General features: G+C 39.5%; 1 protein-coding gene across 1 annotated transcript in view; it reads left to right on the top strand.

Annotated features, from left to right (window-relative positions):
• Positions 1-324: 324 nt before the first annotated feature.
• SKAP1 (src kinase associated phosphoprotein 1) overlaps positions 325-26,639 on the top strand; it is a 272,839-nt gene continuing 246,524 nt past the window's right edge. The window contains exons 1-2 of the mRNA XM_066255487.1: positions 325-501; positions 20,886-20,991. Of these exons, the coding sequence (XP_066111584.1) occupies positions 453-501; positions 20,886-20,991 (155 nt within the window). The 5' untranslated portion in view covers positions 325-452. The remainder of the gene's footprint in view (positions 502-20,885; positions 20,992-26,639) is intronic.

Below are 26,639 nucleotides of genomic sequence, written 5' to 3'. Positions count from 1 at the left end.
GTCCTGCACCACCTCGTGTCCCATTCTGGGCAACAATGTGGCTTTTACACCTGCCCCTTGAGGTCAACTGTCCAGTGCTTAGGATGCGAGGTTTCCAAGAGGCGTGGTTCCGTGGAGTCGCGCTTAGTCTTTTGTTTTGGTGGGGGGTCTGAGGGAGTACAGTTTGGGCCCCGCAGGCAAGGCTCCGCGTCCCCCCTCTCAGGGCGCGCGCGGGCGCGCCGCGTGCTCCGCGCACAGGTGTCCCCCTCGCGCCCCCGCGCCCCGGCCGCTGCGCGCGCCACTTCCTGAGCGCGGCCCCGCCCTGCGGCTCGGCCCCGCGGCGACAGCGGCGCGGGCAACTGAGGTCCAGGTGCCTCCGCCGCGCCGCCCGCCGCCTGCCCGCGCGCCAGCCTCGGCGTCAGGCCTTCACGGCCCTCTCCCGCCTCACACCCGGCCTCCCGCCGCCCCGCCACATGCAGGCCGCCGCCGCCCTCCCCGAGGAGATCTGTTGGCTCCTGGCAGGTAACGCCCCGGCCCTCCGGGAGGTCCCTCCAGCGCCGAGCAGCGGGCAGCACAGGAGCCGCCAGCGCCCCCCGAGGCTGGGCTTGCGTCCCGCTCCGTCGCCCGTCACCTTCTGGAACCTCGAGGCTTCTGGTGTCCTCGGCCCTGCAAAGGCAGCGTCAAGCGCTCGCCTCGGCGGCCCCTGCGCTCCCTCACTTCCACAGTCCTTTTGCTCAGGGCGCCGCTGCCCCCACTTCGCCTCCCAGGCTTTTGCCAACTTCAGGCCAGCCTTTTACACCACCCCCTCCCAGGCCACCTGGCCTGATCTTCAATCTGCCCCTTTCTCCTCAAGACTCAGGTCTGTAGGTTTGCGCCTCCTCCCTCCCTCCGTCCCCATCCCAGTGACTCTCTGTCACAGAAGGCCCTTGCCCTCCAGCTTAGAGCTCCCCTAGGCTCTCAAAGGGGCCGTAGGACCCTCTGGCCAAGGCCTATGGGGAGATGTGAGTTTTTGTCACCAGCCCGCAGATTCTGGGGTCTCTATCCACGCAGGGCAGGCCGACCCTCAGTATTACATTTCTTCCTGTTCTAGAAGTGCCCCGCTGTGGCGTGTTCACCTGCAAAGTCCAGTGACTAAGCAGTCCTTTTAAGAGCTGAGGCCATGCTCGCTAACACTCAACACATCCTCCAAACACTCCAGAGAGACTTTTTGCTAATGGGCAATATCGTCTGCTCAGTTCACACTTCTGCTGGTGAAAGGAACTTGCCTTCCGGTAACTGACCTTCCCGAAAAGACAGAGGCCAGGAATCTGTGCTAGCATCAGGGCCCCAGGAGGAAACTGCTCAGAAGTAAGCCTTTTGGCATCTCAGTGACATTTTTGACACATATTTTAACAGATGGCCTGCTTTGGGCAGGTCATACATTTGGCAAGCGGTACTTTTTTTTCTTCTTCTTCCAGTTTCTCTAGATTTAATTGGTTTTATATCTCCATTACATGTTATCTTGGTATAAATGCCTCCTAATCAAATATTTGGCAAGTCCTTTTGGTCTCTGTTTGTAGCACTGTTTCCATTCTGGATTGTTTCTGTGTAAAGCTGTCAACTAGGTATTTCTTTTGAGGTGTAGTTTCCAAAGTCGATGACCTGAATAAATGTAAAATTTCAGAGTAAGATAGTGTTTGCAGGGTAGAAGAACATCATCTGGGTGTTGAAGAGGAAGCCCTCCAGTCTTCCCTCGGCCTTTGCATTACTATGGTTTACTCTCTGATATGAAAGGAAAGGCGGCAAATGTCTAATTTACAGGAGAAAAGGGACTGTGGCAAAATGTTCAATCCCACCTTGGCATTTAAATTTAAAGATACCAAGAACCCTCTTTTTATTGGTATTCGATGAGATGAAACCTATTTTACAAGCTGCTTCTTCTTCTTCTTCTTATTATTATTTTTAAGTGAGGGGCAGGGAGACAGAGAGACAGACTCCTGCTTGAGCCCCAGTTGGGATCCACCCGGCAAGCCCACTGCAGGGGGATGCTCTGCCCATCTGAGGCTGCTGCTCCATTGCTTGGCAACAAAGCCACTTTAGCACCTGAGATGAGGCCTTGGAGCCACCCTCAGCGCCTGGGGCCAGCTTGCTAGAACCAGTTGAGCTATGGCTGCAGGAGAGGAAGAGAGAGAAAAGAGGAGGGGGAGGGGTAAAGAAGCAGATGGTAGCTTCTCCTGTGTACCCTGACTGGGAATTGAACCCAGAACTTCCACATGCCGATGCTCTACCACTGAGCCAAGCAGCCAGAACCTATTTCCTAAGTGCCTTAAACCATATTTCCATTTTGTCTTCAGCCTTAGTAGAAAATTCCTTTTTATTTTTAGAGCCTTGCAATGAGATCCACTCCTTCACCATTTTTTATGTGCAGTTCTTTATTGTTCAAAACTGACACTTTGGTAAACAACTCATTTCTGCACCTGCCACCTTCCTTCAGCTTAGATTATTTTCTTGTTAGCTGACTGTTTTTAATTGAAGTCTTCAGATCTCCTTCTAAAGCAGAACCTTTGTTTGCTGACAAGTAGAGCAGGATATGAATGGAGATTAATTGTAATTAGAGTCTGAATCTGAAGTAGTAGAGGAAAAAATGTAAAGATGGGACTTAACCAATAATTCTATTGAAAAATGTTTGAAGAATGTGTTCTTGAGAGGTTCATGTAATCACAGCAACATATTGGTTATAGGTTTTCTTTTTTATGGAACACTGTATCTGGTGTAGACCAGCAGAATTATTCATTGTACTCCAAATTATTTGTGGATATTAGGAGCCCATAATGGCTATCAATTTAGTACACGTTACTGTTTACTTGTTCCCTCCTTTCCCACCACGCTTTTTAAGGTTGACTGTTGACAATTAGGTCCTGATCTTCTGATCTCTATACTGTTACTCAGTGGAGGGAGACACAGGGTGAGAAGGCTGCCCCTTTAGTACTGCCACATGGCTGTGGGGGTGGAGTTTCCACAATGAATTACTACTTTCATAAACCAAGGCATAAGCATTTGCACAGTGATTTAATGCTGGCCATCACAGCAATAACTTAAGCATTTATTTATTTATAACTATACAGGCATAAATGACAGGGGTGTTTTTGACATAATGTGTATGCTTTAAAAAATAAAATATGCAAAACATTGTGAAAGGTTAATGCAAAAATTTTGCATAATGAAGAAGGGAGCAGAAATTCTGGAGGTATACAATTAATTTTCTTTAAGGATAAGATTTGAAACATTTGAAAATGTTTCATTTAACCCAGAAACTCCACTTCTAGGAATCTGTGTTACTGAAATGAAAGGACATGAAGTCTATATAAGAATATATTCTAAATGTTCGTGAGTTGGGGAAAGTGGGGCAATTATAGGAATGAATTATTCATCTTATGGAATCTTTTGCAGCCATTAAAAAGTATGAGATGGGTGTATATGTATGTGTGTGTGTGTGTGTGTGTGTGTGTGTAGTTGGAAAGTATCCATTAACAGATTTTTAAAACTAAAAAGCAAGGTGCACAATAATATATATAATATCCCATTTTGACAGAAAACAAAAGAGCTATCCCCCCAAGAAACCTTTATGTTATATATGTTTGTGCAAACCAAAGAAGGATTAAGGAAGAACGTTTACCAAGCTGTTAGCATTGGTTTCCTTGGGAGAGGAGTGAGAGTGGGAGAGAGAGAGATTATTAATTATATTTCATACATTTTTGAGTTGTTTGAACTGTGACAATGACCATATATTTCTTTTGTAATCAGAAGAAAACAACCAATAATGTTTTGTTGTTGTTTTAAGAAAAAGGAACAAATAAAAGACAAATAGGCGCTTGGGAAGATCAGGGTGCTAAGGGACCATTAATCAGGACTGTGATTATATTTTTCACTTAGCTCTGTGGGGGTGTGGGATTTTTTTTCCTTAATGCTTTCTTGGATTTTTGGCAAATGTTAAAGTAGGGGGAGGCTTCTAGTGTAATTCAGGAAACAGCTTTCTTAGATAGACTCTATCAAGCTCTCATATAGAAATAGTAACTAGTCCCTATCAGCACATAAGTACCTTATAGATAAGTGAAATGAAGGCTGCTTACTGCATTCTTGAAAAAGGAGGAAATATTCAGGTCTGTTTTTAAATAATCAGGCTTCAGATATAGAGGTTATCTTTATGTTTTTGTTATGTGATAACCATGCTGAAAACAAAAACAATGGAGTACTGGCTGTTTGCATAATCTTTGTTCCACAGATAGAAACATAATCAGTTTCTTCCTTGTCTTTCTAGCCTGGCTTCTGAAGTCAGAAGCACAGAGGCAAGTATGAAGGAGGGAGGATAAATATTTCTTTGGTTCACAGTGTATTTTATGTGATGGAATGGAAATTACTGATTTTACCCTAATAGGTAACAGGGCCCAACTACCTACAAAGTACCTAAATCCTGCTTGGAATATGGATTAAAGCCAAAATAACATCCACAACCGGGCTGCATTTAGTAGCAATTGCTATGTTAATGCTGATTCTGATATGCCTATGGTTACTTATTTTTAAACTTCCTTGGAAAGAGGCAGTCATTAATCATTTCCTTCCAGATTGTTCTCCAGATTTGTATTGGTCAATGCAGCCAACCATAAAATTCTATTAACATAGTAAAACTCCAGCTCTGTGGAACTCACAGGCATGACTTGCTCTGGATAACTGAGGATATTCTCTTTAAGCTCTCTTATCTTATTTATTATAAACATTTGTGATTTTTTTTTCTGTAAAATACATTGGGAATTTTTCTCACTTCCTCAACCCACTAGTCTATGTTCAGAATACTTTTAACTTAGAATTGTGATAGTGAATAAATATCTATTATCATAGTCTTGGAACTATATTCTGTTATCCAGGAATGTTGCTGCCATAATTTCACCTGGATCGCTTTGTGAATACCTATATCTGCTTAGTATTCTTATTTTTGTCACTTCCTACTGTTAGGCCAGGTTTGTCACTGCTCACTGCTCTCAGTGTATCTGTATTCCCAGTATTACTGGAGCATTAGATAATCAAGTTTATTGGAATTAAGATATGTGTAAAAGCAGGTATGAAAGACTGTCGTGATGAATGGAGTATCCAAACCTTTAGGTGTGGCCTTTGTGACTTGTATTTTGGTTGCTTAGAGTATTTTTTGCTTGATTTTTGATACTGGGTTGTCTTGTAGATAGGTGCGGTTACTGGTCAGTTGAATTCTGAAAGGTAAGCTGTGACCATACTTTTTTGTTAGATTTTTTTTAAATTATAAAAATAATAATGCTCATTGTAGAATATTTAGAAAACACACGATGATGTACAGTCACTCATAGTCAACAACTGTTAAATTTTTATGTATTTCAGTTTTTATTTTATGTTCATACTTTAAAACTTGGAACATATTGTGTATATAATTTTGTATAGTGATGTTTCTACTTACAGTTTTTCACTTGCAAGAATCTATTGAGTATTTTATTAGATCGTAATTTTTTATTTTCTTTTGAATAATCTGGTTTTATTCCACTGGTAGATTTACCCTTATGGCTTAAAAAACAAAAACCAAACCAAACAAAAGAAACAGTCCCTCTGATTAGCAATATTAAGAATGAGCCCTGGCTGGATAGCTTGGTTGGTGAGAGTATTGTCCTGATAGGCAAAGGTTGCAGGTTTGAACCCCAGTCAGGGTACATATAGGAACAGATTGATGATTCTATCAATCTCTCTTAAAAAAATTAATAAATAAAAAAAATTTTTTAAGACTGAGCCTGACTGGTTGTGGTGCAGTGGATAGTGTCCACCTTTGATGCTTGAGGTCCCAGGTTTGAAACCCTTAGGTCCCCGGCTTGAGTGCAGGCTTGCCAGCTTGAGCACAGGGTTGCTGGCTTGTGTGTGGTATCATTCATTGACTAATCCCATGGTCGCTGGCTTGAGCCCAGAGGTTGCTGGCTTGAGCAAGGGGTCACTGGCTTGGCTGGAGGCCTCAGGTCAAAGCACATATAAGAAGCAATCAGCGAACAACTAAAGTGACACAACTACTTGTTGACGTTTCTCATCACTCTGTCTCTCTGTCTTGCTTAAAAGAAAAAATAAGGAATGAAACAGTACCTTTTGACTTCTCCAGTGTGGAATGTGAGATTGCTCATATAATCTGAGACTTTAGATTCAGAATTATTGTTTTTATTATGTATATTATATTACAAGAATTATTTATTGACATTTTCATAATATTTCTTTTTACAGTCACACACTACTTTATTATGGTTTGCATTAAGTCATTCTAGAAAACAGTGGAGTCTTATCAAGCATCATAGATGTTTTTAGCTTCTGAAGGCTCAGTCCTGTTATAGGCAGAGAGAAAACCATGTAAACTATGCAGGCAATTCTTCCCTCCTCAGGGCTGGGTGAGCAAGTGTACCTGAATCAGGGGTTCGGTGAGCAGGTAGCACTTGGGTTCCCACTTTTTTTTTTTTTTTTCCTGAAGCTGGATACGGGGAGAGACAGACAGACTGACTCCCGCATGCGCCCGACCGGGATCCACCCGGCACGCCCACCAGGGGCGATGCTCTGCCCCTCCCGGGCGTCGCTCTGCTGCGACCAGAGCCACTGTAGCGCCTGGGGCAGAGGCCAAGGAGCCATCCCCAGCGCCCGGGCCATCTTTGCTCCAATGGAGCCTTGGCTGCAGGAGGGGAAGAGAGAGACAGAGAGGAAGGAGGGGGTGGGGGTGGAGAAGCAAATGGGCGCTTCTCCTGTGTGCCCTGGCTGGGAATCGAACCCGGGTCCCTCTCACGCCAGGCCAACGCTCTACCGCTGAGCCAACCGGCCAGGGCCACTTGGGTTCCCACTTTAAACTACATTCCAACTTGGCTTTTATGATGGTTTTGCAATGTGTCGACTTAGCTAGTCTGAACTACACTGCTCACAAAAATTAGGGGATATTTCAAAATGAATGTGAAGCAATAAAATATACTCTAATTTTTGTGAGCAGTGTATATAGCCAAGAATTGTCCTTGTAATTTCTGGATAGGGAAGATCACAAGTGATATTCTCATTTTTGTAACATTAAGACCATTGTCATACTACTATTTTTGTCCTGTTTAACTTGTTCATTGCTTACTTTTTGTACCATGGCTTTTTCATTCTTGAACCCTTTATTGAATCTCTTAGGTATTTAGACTATGCAAATATAGTAGCCACCAGCCACATGTGGGTATTTACAGTCTAATTAATTAAAATTAAATAAAACAAAAAATTCAGTTCCCTATTGCACTAGCTACATTTCAGCTGCTCAGTAGCCACAGTGGCTACTGTTTCATCTTTTTCTTTTAATTAAATTTATTGGGGCAACATTAATTTATAAGATTATATAGGTTTCAACTGTACATTTCCATCATACGTGATCTTCATATTGCATTGTGTGTCTACCACCCAAAGTCAAATCTGTCACCGTGTATTTGACCCTCTTTACCCTCCACTTCCTCCTTTCCTCTGGTAACCACCATACTGTTGTCTACGAGTTTTTGTTTGTTTTTCTTTGTTCATTTGTTGCTTTCAGCGTTATATCCCACCTGTGAGTGAAACCATGTAGTTTTAAACTTTTTCCTGTCTGACTTATTTTGCCTAGCATCATGTTCTCAAGGTTCATCCATGTTGTCACACATGGCAGTATTTCTTCTTTTTTATGGCTGAATAGTATTCCATTGTATATATGACCACTGTTTTGGACCACACATAAAGCCCTAGTAAATGACAATCTAGAATATAATACTGGGTGAATTTCTCAGGAAGCACACTTTGATACTGCACTTACTGGGCTCCTGAAGGTTTGAGTATGTGCCTATCTAGGTTCATATAAACTTAGCTTTGGGCATGAGGTTCTAGGGTCATACTCTCCCACTTCTTTCCCTTTCCTTCCAACTCGATCTCCAGAAGTTCTCCCATTATCTTCTGATCTTCAATTTTGTGAAGGAAAAATCTGATGCCAGCCTGATATGCATTTTTTAAAAAGATTTTACTTATTCATTTTAGAGAGGAGAAAGAGACAGAGAGAGAAGGGGGGGAGGAGCAGGAAGCATCAACTCCCATAAGTACCTTGACTGGACAAGGCCAGGGTTTCAAACCAGTGACCTCAGCGTTCCAGGTTGACGCTTTATCCACTGCGCCACCACCGGTCAGGCAATACACATATTTTTTATAACACATTCCTCTCACTTCCTGCCCGGATGTATATAGGATATTTTTCTTTGGCCTCAAAAATGTTTCTAGATATTGTCAAGGTGTTAGAATTTTTAATAATTTTGCCTGGTATGTAGTGAACCCTTTTAATCTATAGACTTGGGTCTTTCTTTAACTTGGAAATGTTTTCTTCTATTATCATGGCTTCTATTCCATCTGTATTATTCTGCCATACTGGGGTTTATATAAAACATAAATTGGATCCCTGATCTACTCTCTCTGTTTCATCTCTTTTATTGTGTCATCCGTCACTGGCTTCATTATTAAAGTCAACATTTATTTATTTTTTTAAATGTCCATGTAGTCTTTCCTCATCAATCATTGTTTCTCTTTTATTATATCTATAAAGTTCTGGCTTATAGATTTAATAACTTTTTGAATGTTGTTGAGAATATGATTAGAAAGTTTCTAAACTTTCTTTAATAATAAATCTACTTGAGAGAGAGGGAGGCATTTTGTCTAGTTCTTCAAGACGGTCTTTTCTTTTTGAACTTCAGTGTTTTCTCAAAGGTCCTGCATATTTTCTCTGTGTTAAATAGATTCAAACGTTGATTGTGTTACTTTTTTACTACCTGTGACTTTGGGTCTTAGTTTCCTCATCTCTAAAATGGAGATAATAATAGTACCTATTTCTAGAATTATACAAAGAATAAAGGAATAAATATTTTAAAATGACTTAGAATAGTATCTGGAATGTATTAAACATCATTAAGTGTTTGGTAAATTAAATTTAAAAAGTTTTTTTCATTGAGGAGAAATTCCAGATGTGGCCTTTTGTGTTGTTGGTGGTTCATCCTAGCTTCTCTAACGTAGGAAGAGGACACCCTCTTAATTAGGGGAGGTTTGTAGGGGTTCTTTCAGGGTCTCCTCTATTTCCTTCCTTCTTTCCTTAGATTAGAGTTCAGTAATTATTTTTAGGAAAAACTTTATGGAGCAAGGAGAGAAGTTAGCTTGATGACTAACTTATAAAGATATGTGTTTCTTATCTTGTTATAGAATGCTTTTATGTGTATGTGTGTGTGTAAAATTTGTGTTTTTGTAAAACTCTCAGTTAAAGAAACTGCAAGGTTTACTTCTTTACTCCTCCCTTCTTTGTTTGCTAATTTAAAAAAAGTGGAAAAAATATTTGAGCATCATTGTGGGTATAGCCTACATGTTAGGTGGACTGCCCAGGCTTTTTGATCCCGAGGGAAGATCTACTCTCTGTAGAAGCCTAACCATCTCAAGATCTGGGTAATTCCCAGGGAGCATTCTCAAGGTCACCTTATTTCCCAGGCTCCCCTGCTTTCCTACATGCTCCCTCCGTGCTGGGTTGTGTAGACCTAAATTAGTGGGTCCCAACTGGGCTGATTTTGTTTCTCAGGAGACTTTTGACAGCACATGGAGACATTTTTCATTGTCACAACTGAGGAGAGTGCTGCTGGCATCTGATGGGCAGAGGCCAGGGATGCTGCTGAACTCCTATAGGACAGTCAGTCCCCACATCAAAGAATTATCCAGTCCAAAATGTCATTAGCGCTGTGGTTGAAAAACCATGGCCTAGACCAGGGGTCTCAAACTCAACTCAGCATGTGGGCCGCAGAGCAAGATCACAGCCGTTCGGCGGGCCGCACTAGGTCTACAAAAGGCAACTGTTACGCAACACTTTTCTCACTGCAGTTGAAAACAAAAAAAGATCAGTACAATAAGCACAATCGTACATGCAGTTTACTCAGTGTCACAAAACGACCAGAAACTGTAGTTTGCATCACAACTGCTGTTAACTAAGCTAATATCTAGCTAGGATGCTAGAGAAATGAAAAATACAAGTAGGCCCCTAGGCTTACTTAATTTTATCCAAAATATTTTGAACTTCGTGGATTAGTCTGTGGGCCGCACAAAATTGTTCGGCGGGCCGCATGCGGCCCGCGGGCCGCGAGTTTGAGACCCCTGGCCTAGACATATCCTTGTCCTCGAATTCCACAAAACCTGACCCACATGAATCCCCTGAGAGTGTAGAAGACATCACTGCAGATTCAGGGGGTGCTGGGTGAGGGAGGAGGGGTTTGCATTGCAGTAATGCAAAGGATTTCAATTTGAATATTGGACATTCTTATTCCTTCTGCATCCCAGTCCGACGCTCTATCCACTGCGCCACCACCTGGTCAGGCGGACATTCTTATTCCTAAATGCCCTTTTGCCACCCCAGTCCTCAGAGAGTATACCCTCTGGCCCTTCGCCTAATGTGGTTCCCAGCCTTATGCCTTCTCACTGGCACTTCCTCTCTATTCTATCTGGAGCAAAATTTTAAACATATTTTTCCCCTTGCCATATGAAAAGACAGTTTATCTACATGTTTAATTGTTTAGGTTTCCACCGACACCCACACACAGAGAAACAACTTACCCTTCCAAAAAATGACAGTTCGCTCTCTAAGAGGAATTCTAATGCCAGTTATTAAGTTAATAATATTTTTACCTCATTACATAAGTGTAATACTTAACTAATTTTTAATCATTTTAAATATGGGAAAAATAAGGTTAAGTTTCAAGCTTTACTGTCATCTGAGAATTTTAACATATTGGCATAACTATCATAGATCTAATTTTTTTTACGTTATAAACCATTACACCCTACAGAAATCCTATAATTTCTGCTACATTTATTCATATTTATTTCCCCTGTGTTTCCAAGTTCATTGCTTGCTTCTCTGGTTTGTCAGTGCTGCATTATAGGTTAGGTGATTATAACAGATGGCTTTTCAGATTTGGAGTCTTTGAGTTCCACTGTTTAATTTTACTATTCAGATTTTCATGGAAGATAGGACAGATATGGGCTCAGGAACATAGTGGTCTTAGCATCCAGAGAGCAAGCTTTCCTGAAGGCTAATGGCTTTGATAAAGTTGTTTATGAATTCCTTAAATTTTCGTCTAGGGTCTCCTACTAACATTGATGACATTCTAGTACTAGTATGTTATAGGGAAATAAAAATTTTTATTCATATAATAAGAGTTTTACTAAAATGTACTCAGTGCCACATATTTATACTTACTTGAACCAATACTGTAACTGAATTAAAATTAAGATACTCATAAGCCAGTCTGAGAAGTATGCTGGGGTACTTAGCTACAGAAAATATCTGTTAACTGCATTATAATAAACCTCCTTAAAAATCACACTCCCTTTTAAACAGTTTTCCCTTCTGATAACTTTTTCTGTGAGCCTCTTTATCCTTTCCTTCCTTCCTTTCTTCTTCCCTCCCTCCTGCTCTACCTCCCTAACTCCCTTCTTTCCTAGTATTTTGATTAAGGTATAATTTATATACATAAAATGCACACATCTTAAATGTTATAATAGGATTATTTTAATATATGTATATACCTGTGTGACTACTGCTCAGATTAAGACATAAACATTACCATCATCCTAGAAACTTTCCTTTCCAGTTCTGGAACTTCATACGATCAATATCACTTTTCGGTCTGTTCTCAATGTACTGTTTTTTAGAGTTATCCATGTTGTTCTGTGTACCATTTTTATCTTATCCTTTTTGCTAAGTAATATTTCATTGTGTGAATATCTCACAGTACGTTTATCTATTTTTCTGGTAATAGACATTGAGGTTTTGTTTTTAATTTTTTTCTTTTTTATTAAGTGAGAAGCAGAGAGGCAGGGAGACAGAGAGAGACAGGCTCCTGCATGTGCCCCGACTAGGATCCTCTTGGCAAGCCCCTTACAGGGTGATGCTCTGCCCATCTGGGACAGCTACTTCATTGCTCAGCAACCAAGCTATTTCAGTGCCTGGGGTGAGGCCATGGCACCCGGGGCCAACTTGCTTGAACCATTAGAGCCATGGCTGCAGGAGATGAAGAGACAGAGAGAGAAGGGGAGGGAGAGGAGTGGAGAAGAAGCAGATGGTTGCTTCTCTTGTGTGTCCTGACTGGAAATCGAACCTGGGACTTCTACACACTGGGCTTATGCTCTACTACTGAGCCAGCTGGCCAGGGCACATGGAGTATTTTACTCTGGGGTTATCATGAATGCAGCTATTAGGAGCATTTTTGCATAACATACTTCGTGAACATGAGCACTCACTTCCCTTGTGTAAATATCTAGGAGAATTACCGGGTCATAGAATAGGTATATGTTTAATTTTACTAGAAACCCCAAACTATTTTCCAAAGTGATTATACTTCTATTATGCTCCGACTAGCAGTGTATGAGAGTTCCCATTGCTCCATACCCTTGCCAACATTTGGTATTGCAGTCTTTTTATTTTCAGACATTCTGGTTGACATTATGGTCCATGTAGTTTATTTGTAATTACAAAAATAACTCATGAATATATTTATATTGTAGGATAATTACACAACATAGAAATATATGGATAGCTTGATTTTTTAACATAACAGTGTTGGATATTTTTTTCATGTGAATTAATCTATTTACACACATATATTTAGACTGCTGAACAGTATTCAAAAATTTATTTAACCATTCTCCTATTGGTGGATGTTGAAGTTGTTTCCAATTTTTTTTTTCATTTTTTTTTTTTTCATTTTTCTGAAACTGGAAACAGGGAGAGATGGTCAGACAGACTCCCGCATGCGCCCGACCGGGATCCGCCCGACCGGGATCCACCCGGCACGCCCACCAGGGGCGACGCTCTGCCCACCAGGGGGCGATGCTCTGCCCATCCTGGGCGTCGCCATGTTGCGACCAGAGCCACTCTAGCGCCTGAGGCAGAGGCCACAGAGCCATCCCCAGCGCCCGGGCCATCTTTGCTCCAATGGAGCCTTGGCTGCGGGAGGGGTAGAGAGAGACAGAGAGGAAAGCACGGCGGAGGGGTGGAGAAGCAAATGGGCGCTTCTCCTGTGTGCCCTGGCCAGGAATCGAACCTGGGTCCTCCGCACACTAGGCCGACGCCCTACTGCTGAGCCAACCGGCCAGGGCCCAAATTTTTTATATTTATATAATGCTCTAGGAAACATATCTGTAGGTGCATTTTTGTGTACATATGCAAATATTTCTATAGGATAGATTCTTAGACTCCCAAATGAAGACTGCAGACATGTTAATCCTAGATTTTTAGTCTGGCAACTAGTGGAAACTTAATCTAACGTACTCTCTGTGTTTTAGTGTCTGGGTTTATTTTTTTTCTCTGTGCTGTGAGTATGTAGGTATTGTAATTTTTTCCCATAGAGAAAGTCTGAGAATTAAGAACATAAACACCACACAGTTCTTGGGTCATAGGGCAGAAACAATTAGTAGATTAAAGCAAACCATAACCAGAGCATGCTGAAAACTTCTCTGTTGTATGCTGACAACTTCCTGTTTGCCAAAACAAAGCTGGTGGCTATGATTTTAGCCTTGCAAACTAGTTTATCCCTTAACAAAAAGCAAAAAAATATATAAGGATTACAGTTAGTTACCAGACAAACAATTTAATGCAAGATTTAAAACAAGTGCTGAACAAACTGAAAGTTATCCCCCCTCCATTATGATACTTTTATTTAATTGGTATGAAAGAAGACAAAGAGTTTTAGGAAGCCTTCCATTATTAGGGTAGGAAGATGAAACACTGACATTTTAGAGGTTTGATTTAATGAGATATTTAAGAGTGACTGCAGAAGTTCTAATGGTCTTATATCTCAGTGTTCAAGTGACAGGAATCAGAAATAGTTGTTTCTACCAAATCCGTCCATGAGACTTGGTAGAAGTTGGATTAACCACCATGCAGATTTCTTCTGCAAAACAGTAAAATGTAACTTAAAGGGATACTTGTGATGTTTAATTTAATGTTCAGAATACCCAGATATCTAAAATAAAATGTGGTTATCTATTAGTATTTTCAGAGTGAGACGGTTGTGTTTTAGCAGGTGTGGTTTGCTGTGTATGGCAAGGTGGGTAGGCTCACTGTAAGGAGGCTTTCCTGTTAGAGGTTCACTCATGGAGGTCCTGAGGAGGATGCCAACAGACCTTTACTCCCTGCCTGTCATCATCAATCCAAACAGAGGTCCGCTAGGAGTCCTGCCTCCCTCTCTTCTTCTCTGTAATACCAAGAATGCTTTTCTATCTCCAAACCCTGCCCTGAGCCCATACAGGGTCCCATCTCCAACCTGGAAGGGAAAAGTTCTGGCCTTTAAGGCTTTCACTCTTCCAAAGTGTTTAGAATGAAGTATCTACAAGATAAACTTCTTTTTTGGGCCTGGCACTTTACATTTCATTTTGTATCTTGTTTTTTGATGAACACTTTATTTTTTGTCCATGCTGCTCTGAAGTCATCCAGTGTACTACTTCTCACTGCTGCATGGCATTCATCCAGATATGTATATCTCACATCCTACTTACCAGTTTCTAAACAAAGACCATAAATGTCTTTTATTAGAAAAAGACATTAGGTATTATTGAAAATTTAAGCACAGGTGAGGCTGAAGTCGCATCCTGTTCCTACAATTTCTTTTTTTTTTTTTTTTTACATTGGTGGAAAAAAATACAGTTTTCCAATTTTTACTTAGGTGTTTTCTTATAGAACGATGCTTTTACAGGAAAAAGAATCGTAGTTTTCAAGCTGGTTCCTAAGCCAGCCCATTTTAGAAAACAACAAACAAACACCTTGTGAGTATTACACCTAAAGGAGAAAACTATAAACAATATTTTGATGGGGGTACAATCGTCCAACTTGGGACTTTAGAAATCCTTCTGTCCTGAAGCCTGGGTCACTGTGAGAGCCCACTCTTTCTCTACCTGTTCCCTAACTTCAAGCTCTGATGGTCTTTGTGACTGGGGAGTGACTCCAATGGGTAGGGCTGGGGAAGGAGTGAGGAGCTGGATGAGAGCCAAGTTGAGGTCATAAGGATTAAGGACATTTTTATTTTAAAAAAGATTTTATTTATTTTTATAAAAAGAGAGAGGGATAGGGGGGCGAGAAGCATCAACTCATAGGTGCTTTACTTTAGTTGTTCATTGATTATTTCTCTTATGTGTCTAGACCAGGCAAACCCAGGGTTCAAACTGGCAACCTCCACGTTCCAGGTTGATGCTCTGTCCACTGTGCCACCACAGATCAGGCCAGGGAAGAAACATTTTAAAGGGCCAGAATGAGAGCAGAAAAGGGCCTTACTGAGGTGGGAGTTGAGAAGCCGTGGAAGGACCCATAGCGGAAGGATAAAATGTTCTCTCCTCCTCTCCTTCTCTTCCTCTCCTGCCTCCTCACCTTCAGCCACATCTCCCATTGAAAGTAGGGCTGCCAACACGCTTGGAAGTGCTGTGCTATGAGGAGGGGGCCAAAGAGATGGGATGAGGAATAATGGCAGAAGCCAACAAAAAGCTGTTGAAGCAAAATGACAATAAAATCATCAACAACGAAAGCATGAATATTTCTCTGCTCATGTCTACCAGGACAACCATTCACGTTTAAAGAATATTTGCAAATATGTGGGGACTTCTTTTTATCAGAGAAAGGACATGAAATACAGTCCAGAATTAAACTTCGTAAAATTAATTTGGTGAGTCATTTTAGCCTGTGCTCACCCTTTTGCATACAAACAAAAATCTCAAATGTGTAATGCCAGCATAGGAAGAGACGTATGCTATCCTCCTTTTACAAGTGTGAGTTCTGCTTTAGTGGTTCAGATACTTTCACAAAATATCTCCTCCAGGAACACTTTGACTGGTTTTTGGTTGATGGAATTGTTTTCAGCAGCATTGGTCATTCATGCTGCTTCTATGTACAAAGTTGATTGAAGCAAACTTTTGAGTTGTAGAAATATATATCAACACAAAATGTTTGTGACTGTTGGGGAACACCAACCTAAATATTTTTTTTCTCTCAGTATGTTAGGATTATTACTTAGAGAACAGATGGAGGCAACCTTTATCTTTTAGTTGTTTGAAATGTGACCTATAAGACATTATTCTCCTCCAAATAACAAAAGAGTAGCTTTGTAAATGGACAGAGTTAAAGATTTGGGGGAATGTCAGAAACTTTGACCAGTCTGCAAAACCTAGTGATTTTGGGTGCATCCTGCTAACTCCGAATCTTCCCAGCTAGCCTCGGATCCCGCAGTGGTATTTCCCAGGGGTATGATGATCATATCATACCTACCATATTCCCTTGTCCTCTGTCTTTCTTGCCTATTTTCTTACTCTACTCTTACTTGCTGGAATATATAGGCTGCCTGGAAGCTGAGGAATCTATGTTTTAGGGCAGCTGTTAATTATAATAGGAAGATGCATTTTTGTCCAAGCTGTGCTTATCTTTTAAATATGGGACTTTAAATTGGCCCTGGCCAGTTGGCTTAGCGGTAGAGCGTCGGCCTGGTGTGTGGAAGTCCCAGGTTCAATTCCTGGTCTATTCCCAGTCAGGGCATAGACCAGGGCACACAGGAGAAACGCCCATCTGCTTCTCCACCCTTCCCCCTCTCCTTCCTCTCTATGTCTCTCTTCCCCTCCCACAGCCAAGGCTCCATGGGAGCAAAGTTGGTCTGGGCAACGAGGACGGCTCCATGGCCTCTGCCTCAGGTGCTAGAATGGCTCCAGCCACAACGGAGCAATGCCCCAGCTAGGCAGAGCATTGCCCCCTGGTGGGCATGCGAGAGTCTGTCTGACTGCCTCCCTGCTTCTAACTTTGGAAAAATACAAAAAAGGTATATGTATATATATATATATATAGGATTTTAAATCATTGTATATTACTTTTAGTGCAAAATACTGTACTAAAAGTACAAGCCTGCTTTCTAGAATAATCTTTCTTTACTGTTCCTCTTGCCCTTAACTTTATGTTCTGCTCACCAAGTTGAAATTCTTTCAGTCTCTCTCACTGAGATCTGTCATTTCAGGACCTTTGCACATGATGTTCCTATGCATGTGCCATTCTTTCCCTCATTCCACCAACTTCCCATCTCCCTTCCACCCACGACATACATACTTGGCCTGTTAATTTGGGGGTTTCAGATAAAAGATAAAAAACTTCAGATATAAGACCTCTTCTCTGAGAGGTCTTCTCTGACTTACCTTCCTCTATAGACTAGGTACTTACTGTGGGCCTGTGCTCCCCCACTTTTCTTATTACAATTTCTATCACAATTCATTCTAATCGTTTAAGTCTGTATTTTTTTGCTAGACTCTAAACTTTTAAGATAAAGTTAAGATTTATCTTGTTCAGTTTTTCAGTAATTAGAATATAATTCCTCAATAAATATTTGTTGAGGAATAAAGGCATTTAGAAAAAACTGTGAGATATTGATGGTATGTTTTTGATTTTGTCTTTGGTGTGAATACATTTACATCATGTGGTGTTGCTCACTCACCAGTTGAAGGTCATCAGGTATTCTATATAGTGAGTGCTGTGATGTTAGAGGTGCCCCAAGAGTGTTCTTACACAGTTAGTGATGGTTTTCACAGTGGGTTTTGCAGTTGCAGGAGCCCAAGGCATCCTGATGTAACAGGCCATGATCTTTATAGAACTCTCAGAAGAGATATTCTGAGCACTCTTAAAGAAATCTTACAGAACTTTTTCTTTTTGAGAGAGAGACAGGAAGGAAGAGAGAGAGGGAGGAGAGAGATAAGAAGCAGGAAGTCATAGTTGCTTTACTTTAGTTCATTGATTGCTTCTTTTTTTGTGACAGAGACAGAGAGAGTCAGAGAGAGGGACAGATAGGGACAGACAGACAGGAAGGGAGAGAGGTGAGAAGCATTTCTTCCTTGTGGCACCTTAGTTGTTCATTGATTGCTTTCTCATATGTGCCTTGACTGGGGTGCTACAGCAGACTGAGTGACCCCTTGCTCAAGCCAGCGATTTTGGGGTCAAGCTGTAAGCCTTGCTCAAACCAGATGAGCCCGCGCTCAAGCTGGTGACCTCGGGGTCTCGAACCTGGGTTCTCCACATCTCAGTCCAACGCTCCATCACTGCGCCACCAGCTGGTCAGGCTGATTGCTTCTTATACATGCCTTGACCAGGGTGCTCAAGCCAAGCCAGTGACCCCTTGTTCAAGCCAGTACCTTGGACTTCAAGCCAGCAATTATTGGTCTCAAGCCAGAGACCATGGGATTATATCAATGATCCCACGCTCAAGCTGGTGACCCTGTGCTTAAGCTGGTCATCCTGCGCTCAAGCCAGTGACGTTGGGGTTTCGAACCTGGGACCTCAGCATCCCAGATCAATGCTCTAACCACTGCACCATCACTGATCAGGCTGAATCTGAAATTTTTAACAGTTTGACAACTTTTTCCTCTTTTCCCTAAATCATTATTAGCCTATTCAGGATTCCATTTTTCTACTTCTCAATTCAGTTTTAGAAATTTTTATTTTTCAAGTCTTGTGATTAAATCAAAGGAAAGTGAGGAGAAGGGAGGGAGTTTCTCAGAGTCCCACTCAGTTGACCTCCCCGCACTCCTTTTCTTCCTTAGCAGAAACTTATGACTCCAGAGAGCACAGTTAGACAACCAATGTTCTGATTTATTAATTCTGCTTTTATCTCGATTGTTTCCTTTCTCCTGTATTCCATAGGCTTGTTTTATTGCTCTTTTTGGATTACTTGAGTTTGATGCTCATTTAATTTATTTTAATTTTTTCTTATTTAACACTGGAAAAATTTAAGTCCGTAAATTGTCACTCTGTACAATGCTGCTCTATAATATTTTATACAGGCTATTTTCTCAATAGGTGGTAACTATAGTTTTGTTTCCTATTTAACCCACAATGTAGGTAAGAGTGTGTTTTTAACTTCTGAGTATGGAGGGGTCTGTTTACTCTTTTTAATATTAAGTTCTGGTTATATATCATTGTGGTCATAAAATAAGGTCTTTCTAATTTTCAGTTTCTAAGAATTTATTGAAGTTTTTTTTATAATTCTTTGCTTTAGATCAACTTGAGAAGTATTACCATCTTAACAATAGTAAATCTCATCTATGAACATGAGATGTCTTTCCATTTAGGTCTTTAATGTCTTTCAACAACATTTTATAGTTTTCAGAGTTTAAGTTTTGTGCTTCTTTTGTTAAATTTATTTCTATATATTTAATTCTCTTTTATGCTATCTTAAATGGAATTTTTCTAATTTCATTTTTAGTTCACTGCTACTATATAGAAATTCAGTTGATTTTTGTATATTGTAGCCTGCAAACTTGGTGAACTTTTTTATTAGTTCTAATAATTTTTTAGTGGATTCCATAGGGCTTTCTATATACAAGATCATATCTAAAAGTAGAGATAATTTTACTTCTTCTTTTATAATCTGGACTCTCTTAATTTTCTTTTCTTGCATAATTGCCCTGGCTAGCACCAGTACAAAGTTGAGTATAAATGGTGAGAGCAGACATTCTTGTCTTGTCCCTGACATTAGCGACAGGAGAAAGCATTCAGTCTTTCACTACTAAGCATGATGCTACCGGCGGGGTTTTGCAGATGCTCTTTATTGGGCTGAGAAAATTTTCTTCTATTCCTAGTTTGTTGAGTGATTTTTATCATGAAGAGATACTGAATTTTGTCAAATGGTTTTTTTTCCTTCTTCTGTGTCTGTTGAGATGATTGTGTGGTCTTTGTTCTTTATTCTACTAATACGATGTTGCATTGATTGACTTTTGGATACCAATTATTTTTATCTCCTAGTTCAACTTCCCATTTCTTCATTCTTTAGCCTTCATAGGACCTTGAGGAACCTATTAAATGACACATAGAATAGATGTGATGCAGAGCTTAGAAGTCGATGGTGGTCTCTATGTCAAAAATGTTGGTGATGGCTACCTGGGATATTTTTGTTTGGTGATGTTGATTTTTAGGTGTGCTTATGTGACCCAACTGTATAAATTCTAACATTATTTTGATAGTATATATGATACAGTTTTATATTACAGGCACTATTTTTGGAAGTGAAAAAATTTAACTATATTATTTATTTGCTTTTTAAGGAATGATAACCCTTTTATGCATAATAAGTGTGTAGCTAGTATTTCTAGCTATTGTAATCATTATCAATATATTTTGTCTTTGAAAATTTGTAGGTGCCTCCCAATTTCTTTCAACATAACATGATTTGTTTCACACTATATATTTACATGTCTGTAGTTTATGATGTATGCTTACATTAATTGCAGTTTCCTTCCCTTGGACACATTTTTCTTTTCCATATGTGCTACTTCACTTGGTTGCATTGTCATTTTCATTGATGATGCATCTGCTAATTAATTTTTCCTCATCGAATGCCTGCACTTTTTGTTCTTGATTTTGCAGTTCAGCTCTGTTTTTTATTGCACCTCTGTTGGTATTTCTATTTGTAGCTTCTATTGGCCTGTGACCTTCCATGAATTGTTTGTGCTATTTACATGCTTATGGAAATGACAGTCCATCCTCTGCCATCAGTGATAATTACTACTTAAATATTTCTTTAAAATAGTTCAGAAAATAATTTTTCTCTTATTGTTAATATATCAAAAGGTGTCACTTATAGGCACATATACAGTTTTATTTTTTCTTCTGGTTAAATATGCACAACATAAAATTTACCCTTTTAACCCTTATTGACTATACAAGTCTGTGGTATTAATCACATTCACATTATTTGGCAATATTAAAGTTTTTAAAGAGAAAATAATATCTATTTCTTAATTCTTCAGGTTTTTCCTCTTTCGCCCTTAGTACTTGTTTTATGTTGATCAACTTCCCTTCCTTTTAGATGCCGAGGAGTTTCTAGCAGAAGGTTTGAGGAATGAGAACCTCGGTGCTGTTGCAAGGGACCACAGAGACCATATTCTTCGGGGCTTTCAGCAGATCAAGACTAGGTTTGTATAAATGGTCCCATTATTCTTCTTCATAAGTTTTAAAATAGTTTATAACCAGTAAAACCTACTTTAGTAGTTCATAAATTAACAAGGTGAGACATACCTATCATAGTTCTTTATACTTTGTAGAGGCTTAATGAATATTTTTTGTATGTATATATGTTTACTTATTTATTTAAATGAAAGATAAGTTAGCCATGGCCATTAGGCTTAATAAATATTTACTAAACTGAATTGGAGGTAGGAAGATATAGTTAGTATAGTTTACCAAACTAGAACATTTTGATAATTATGTGTCTTAAGATAATAGTTCTGCTTTTAGCTTTGGATGATGCTGGTCTTATTGAACACTTTTGCAAAATGTGTGAAAAGCTAAACATTTATGCTTGTTCAAGTTACTAAAGGGGAGATATTAGGCAGTATGAGATAATTAATTTTCATTATGATTTTTGGTCCCAATTTTACTTCCACATCTCTTTTCCTAATAAAAAAAATGTAAATCAGATTTATCCAGTTAATTCTTTGACCATATTGGATTGTTTTAGACTGGGTTGAGATGATGCTTGTTATGTTATTATTATTATTATTTTTTTAAATAAGAGACCCTAACCTAATTTGTGCCTTTTAGAATGTGAGCATCTGGCAGATGCATACACCTGTGTAGGGAGGAAGAAATAAAAACTTTCCTTTACAGTATACTTCTTGACCATCTCTTACTTTAAATGTAGTAACTGAAAGAGAGTTGGGGATAAGTGAGCATTACTTTAAGCCTTTTCCAATTTGGTGCCAATGTGATTCAGAAGGTTTGATCTGAGTGTTCTTAGAAAAGGAAGAGCATCTGCAGGTTTATAACTGGGACTTAATTTGTGTGGCTGACCGATCTTAGCATCTACTTTAGAAACCTCATTGAAACTCCATAGAAGCAGTGAGTTTTATCCTTTCAAAGGGCACAGCCAGAATCTATTCCCTCCAGGAATGTGAGAACCTCACAAGATGCCCTGCTGGATCTTAATCGATCTTTCCTGCTGGCTAATTAACCATCACTTTTACTCAGCAACTGGGTACTGTGTAATTATCAGCCTGGGTTGCCCTGAATAATTGAAACAAACAGGATGCAGAAGGTGGGAGCTTTTTACAAAAGTGAAAATATCTATAATAATTGTTAGGCTGGAAGACTGTTTAAAACAAACTTCCCCATAATGTTCCTTTATTAGTAGACAAGCTCAGGCTTTAGTAGTGAACCTGAAGGCCTAGTTAGTCACCCATAGAATTTTTTATTTTTTAATAATACAAAGCTGATGTTGTATTATAAGGATAGCAGGAGAAATAAAGGTGGAATTATTTATTTTCTTCTTAAAATTAATTTTCCTGTTTCTATTGGGGTGAAATTATTTTAAATTGTATTGATATTATATGGAGAGGGATGCCCCACATATAATTGTGTATATGGGAGTGCTATTGGTATATACTCTGTAATAAGGAATGCAAAAACAATTTTACTGCATCTGTAGGAACAAATATACAATTAGTAGGAATTCTCTTTTCTAGTATTTGTACCACAGCATTTGGAAAGGACTAAATTTCTATTTGAAATTGGTAACAGATGGGGATTTTTGTGGTGATTCATTGTTATCAGTTGCATATTATTTCTTAGTCCTTTTTTTAAACACGTACACACACACATAGAAGCTGTATTTGTTATGGGGTAGAGAGGATTCCTTGTTCTCAAAGAACTTGCTGCGTGGTTTGTGGGATAGACATTCAGGAAATAATCAGCAGGAGCTTTAGGAAACATCTGCATTGTTGATAGGAGCTTTCTGTTCATTGATTTGTTGCAAGAAAGATGACACTTTATTTACAATTTCATAATTATCAGCTCACAGAGGAAATGAGGAGCTAGAAATTAGATACTGTACAAGAAAGTGGAAAAATGAGGCTTCCCTTTGGCAAGCTGTTTGAAGTTGCCTTATATCCACTCATTCAATCATTATCCTGTTAATGGAACCCTTGTTTTACTGAATCCTCTTTTTCAGCCATATTGCTTCTATAGTCCTATTTATGGCTGGTCAATGTCTTGCATTTATATGTATTGATGCCAGTTGGTTTGAAAGCCCTGAAAGCTTATACAATGCCAGCCACATTTAGCTTTGCTGTGCGACAGTTGTAACTCCCCCAAAAGCTGGGTGTGAAAAGAAATTTGGAAGTCATCAAACTTGAGAGTCAAATGCTGACTAACATGAAAAAAATTCTTGAAAGTCATTTAAAAAGTTTTATCTTTAGTCATATTAAAGCAATAGTATTTTAGGGTTTGGGTATCTTCCAAGTGCTCATCTGTTTTTCAGTACAAGTAGCTTAGCTATTCTCTCCCCTCCCAGACTTAAACACAAAAAATAAAATCATATCTGTATCTCTACCTACATACGAGTTTTTTGGCTTAAAGGTGTTACCAATGAAGGATAATGTTTTCCATGTAAGACAAAATAAAAAACGGATGGCAATCTGTGATTCCAAGGAAATGAAGCCCTGTTGTGGTATTTGATGTCCTGAGCTGTGATGTTTATTGCGCTCCTTCAAACTGCCTCCTCATTTCAACCTTCTCCCTAAAAACTAACTGCTTTCATATTCCTAGTCCAAGTTTTCATTGAGCTCTTTAGAGAATGATTAGGATGAAAGCCAGGCAGAGGCTCCTCCTGTTTTATTGCAGTGGTCACTGCAGGATCAGCACCAGATGTGAGACACCTGGAATGAAGCAGACATGATCTACACTCAGATGGTAGATGGTGTTCTTATGCATTTGGGGAAACAGTCAAGAATTTCCTTGATTCAGGGGAGGCCATCTGACAGCAAGATTACATTCAGAGTGGGGGAAGGGGTGAAGAGAACAGAATATTTTTATTACTAAAGGTAGGGATAAATTCTCTCTCAATGGCCCATTTTGGAACAAATGGTCCTTTATGTTCACTGTTGGAAGTGAAGGCTAGAGCCAATGGAAACAAACTTGGAGTATTGTTTCCTTTTGTGAAACTTAAAGGAGTTCCAAAGAGAGACAGGTAGATTGATGATAGCATATTGGAATGGAAAGAAATAAAGAAATAACTTTATGTAACAGGGTTATGGCATAAAACCCACAAAACCCAAGACATTTAAAGTACAGACTTGAAGAGTATCTTGAGCATGTCTCATTGTGGGTGGTTAATAGCTCTGCGTGAAACATGATACATTAGTACAAATATTATAAAGGTAATTCCAGTTTTCTTTGGGAACTCCAAATTTTTCTTTTCAGCTTAACATGGATTTAGCTTTAGTTTAAGAATATATAACTCAGATGTCTTTGTATTATAGGGAGAAAGACAAGGAGTTAGTTTGATACAACTCTTGGGAACAAGAGTTTCAAAGTAGTATAAGTTCTGTAAAATATCATTACCATTAATTGTATACAGAGTTTTACTTTTCCTAAGTGCTGGCTATTGATCTTAAAAACCCCAAAACAAAACACATTCAAATGGAGTGTGCATATTAAGAGAACTAATATGTAATGTGCTGTTCATACAGTGTGTTACTTGCAAGTTTAGATATTTGGTCATAGTAACTCTTTCTGCTGTTCATTTCACTACTTACTACTGGAGTTTCAGAGCTAACACAGGAAAAAAAAGTGGGAGGTACTTGTACAATCCATCCAAGTTTAAAGAGCTTTGAAAAGGCTTAAAAGTCACCACAATAATTTGACCACATCTTGAAGTTTAAAAATTCATTTTTTTCTTTTTCAATCCTGTTCCTTCTTCTCATCTTTAAACCAAGAAAGAAAACAAAAATTTGCAACCACTTCAGGGATCTGAAGTGATAAATTTTATGTAAATCCCCATAGTAGTTTTCTGTTTTTCAGTATGTGTATATTGAGATTTGCTATTGTGTTAAAGACTTTTTTGCCTCTGGCTGGTTGGCTCAGCAGTAGAGCATCGACCCAGTGTGTGGAAAGCCCAGGTTCAATTCCAGTCAGGGCACACAGGAGAAATGACCTTCTGCTTCTCCCCACCCCCTCCCCCCTCCCTCAGCCATGGCTCAATTGATTCAAACACTTTGGCCTGGGCACTGAGGATGGCTCCCTGGAGTCTCTGCCTCAGGTGCTAAAAGTTGCTCAGTTGCTAGTGGACCAAGATGGGCAGAGCATGGGCTCCAGATGGGGGTTGCCGGGTTGATTCTGGTCAGGGCATATGTGGAAGTCTGTCTCTTTCTTTCTCTCCCCTATTCTGACTGGAAAAAAAAAGATTTTCAGAGATATACTTATCTGGGAGTGGGGGTTATATTCTTTTTTAGTCTGAAGTACTCTACAAGTGAGACTGATAATAATATTAGCTGCCGTTGGTCTCTCAGCCTAACCTGGAAAAGAAGATCATGTTACTGTGTTCTTTCATAGCAAGTCTCCTGTCCCTTTAAAACAGTCTGGAAATGTATAACTCTTCTTTTAATTTTATGATGTTGATTATCTTGTTTATTCTTTCAATTGTGTGGGTCTCTTGGATTTGGTACCAGCTCCCAGATTAAGTGGACCCATTTATTTTCCTTTTACACTGGGCTGTTATGGTGGTATTATTGGCAAAAGCTTCTCCCTTTGTGTATCTCAAAACATAAATATTTTATATATGTAACTCTGCATATAATAATATTTCAGTATTTTTTTATACTAAGTGATAGGTGGGTTGAAAAAAATAGTTTGGATGACCTGACCAGTGGTGGCTCAATGGATAGAGTGTTGACCTGGAATGGTGAGCTCCCCAGTTCAAATCTCCAAGATCACTTGCTTGAGTACAGGCTTACCAGCTTGAGCCCAGGGTCACTGGCTTGAGCAGGGGTCACTGGCTTGGCTTGAACCCCACCCCCACCCAGTCAAGGCATGTAGGAGAAGCAATCAATGAACAACTAATGTGATACAACTATGAGTTGATGCTTCTCATCTCTCTCGTTTTCTGTCTCTCTGTCTCTTTCTCTCTCTTGTGCATGTACATGTGCACTCAAAAATAATAGTTTGTGTGAATAAATTTGTTCCTTTCAAAATTTTGTATTAAAAATTTTCAGTGCTGAGCTGTTTAAACAGAGCATACTCTATTAAGAGTGAAAGGAATTTTGAAATTCTTTTAGGCAGGTAACTGAGCTTGCACCCTTCGGGTTGGAACCTGTTAAAATAATAAGTTGAACACTACTCTTCAGCAATATAGTTAGGTTGCTGAAATTTACTTTATTCCTGATAGAATTATAGATATCATTATCACCTGAGCACATTCCTATTATCTACCCAATATGAATTTGTTCTGGAAGGTCTCAGAAAATTCTTAGTGTCAATTTTTTTTAACACCTGAAGCTTTTTGATTCATCTGTAAATGGAAGCTCTTAATTTGTACATTGTGTGAAAAGAGCATTTGTATAAAATGACGGTCTTCATTTTTACCAGCATTAGCTCTGGCCTTGATTTGCAGTGTCGTTCGATCTGGAGCTACTCTTTTGTTCTGTGTGGTACTATTTTCTCTACTTATAAAAAGCCAGTGGAAAAAAATGCCTTTTTGTGTTCATCTATCTGTAGATCTCCAGGAGCTTTGTGGGACGGGGCCTTCTGACTGTGATTTTCTCTAATTTGCTTGTTTCTCTTATTTCTG

Source organism: Saccopteryx bilineata, chromosome 2, assembly GCF_036850765.1.
Source record: "Saccopteryx bilineata isolate mSacBil1 chromosome 2, mSacBil1_pri_phased_curated, whole genome shotgun sequence".
NCBI lineage: Eukaryota > Metazoa > Chordata > Mammalia > Chiroptera > Emballonuridae > Saccopteryx > Saccopteryx bilineata.
The sequence above is the reverse complement of the archived record's forward strand: the minus strand, read 5'-3'. Positions and strand labels throughout refer to the sequence as shown.